Source organism: Plectropomus leopardus, unplaced genomic scaffold (genome assembly GCF_008729295.1).
Source record: "Plectropomus leopardus isolate mb unplaced genomic scaffold, YSFRI_Pleo_2.0 unplaced_scaffold38324, whole genome shotgun sequence".
In the NCBI taxonomy this organism is placed as follows: Eukaryota; Metazoa; Chordata; class Actinopteri; order Perciformes; family Serranidae; genus Plectropomus; species Plectropomus leopardus.
The window spans coordinates 1-825 of record NW_024641933.1 but is presented as its reverse complement, the minus strand read 5'-3'; the positions used below and the strand labels follow the sequence as shown (position 1 = coordinate 825).

The 825-nt window shown below is 52.2% G+C and overlaps 1 protein-coding gene across 1 annotated transcript; it reads left to right on the top strand.

Annotated features, from left to right (window-relative positions):
- The first annotated feature begins 147 nt into the window (after positions 1-147).
- Positions 148-807, top strand: LOC121938946 (autophagy-related protein 16-1-like). The gene is made up of 3 exons (XM_042482096.1): positions 148-285; positions 404-497; positions 600-807. Exons 1-3 carry the CDS (start codon positions 156-158, stop codon positions 805-807), a joined length of 432 nt encoding a protein of 143 aa, XP_042338030.1. The 5' UTR covers positions 148-155.
- The last annotated feature ends 18 nt before the right edge of the window (positions 808-825 follow it).

Here is an 825-nt window from a genome sequence, read left to right as displayed (position 1 = left end):
CATTCACACTCTGAAATATTCAGCTCATAATATACAACATTCACACACTTTTCTGACTTTCACCATTCAAATGAATGGGCAGACTGTTGAGACAGAAGACGTCCTCAGGCAGAAGACACATCTCAGACATTTTTACAACAAGTGATGATGTCACAATGATGTCACCCTGGCAGGTGGTGATGGCGGAGCGGCGGGCCGAGTGTCCGTGGAAGAGACACATCTCAGATCAGCTGAAGCTCAGAGACAGAGTCCAGAGACAGGCCTTCGAGGAGATTGTCCTCCAGTGTGAGTCTGTCTCTGCCTGCCCTACACTGTGTTTCACACTCTGAGTGTGTGGACAGATAGTTTAAGTCTCTCCGTGTCTGCGTCTGTCTCTATCTCTGTATCTGTGTCTGTCCCTCAGATAACCGTCTGCTGGAGAAGTCTGACCTGCAGGCTGTCCTCTCTGAGAGATACCAGACAGACAAGTATGATGTCCAAAGAGGACACGAGGCCAAGTAAGTCCACACCGTCTGACCTGTGTCTCCTGAACTGTGTCCTCTGACCTGTCCCCCCTGGTTTGTCCTCCCTGACCTGTGTCCCCTGGTGTTGTCCCCCAGTCTGTCCTCAGAGGGACGCAGCAGTGACGTCCTGCAGCAGGAGATGTCTCAGATGAGGATCAGACACCAGGAGGAGCTGACGGAGCTGCACAAGAAACGAGGAGAGGTCAGTCACACCATCACAGAGGACGTGATGTCCTCAGAGACAGCTGCAGACACTCAGGACGTGATGTCCTCAGAGAGACAGCTGCAGACACTCAGGACGTGATGTCCTCAGAGACAGCTG

Bases quoted from the DNA above. Each gene is read 5' to 3' on its own strand.
- LOC121938946 (XM_042482096.1), top strand. From the start codon at position 156: ATGATGTCACCCTGGCAGGTGGTGATGGCGGAGCGGCGGGCCGAGTGT. The intron at 286-403 runs GTGAGTCTGTCT...TCTGTCCCTCAG, and splicing joins CGAGGAGATTGTCCTCCAGT to ATAACCGTCTGCTGGAGAAG. The intron at 498-599 runs GTAAGTCCACAC...GTTGTCCCCCAG, and splicing joins CAAAGAGGACACGAGGCCAA to TCTGTCCTCAGAGGGACGCA.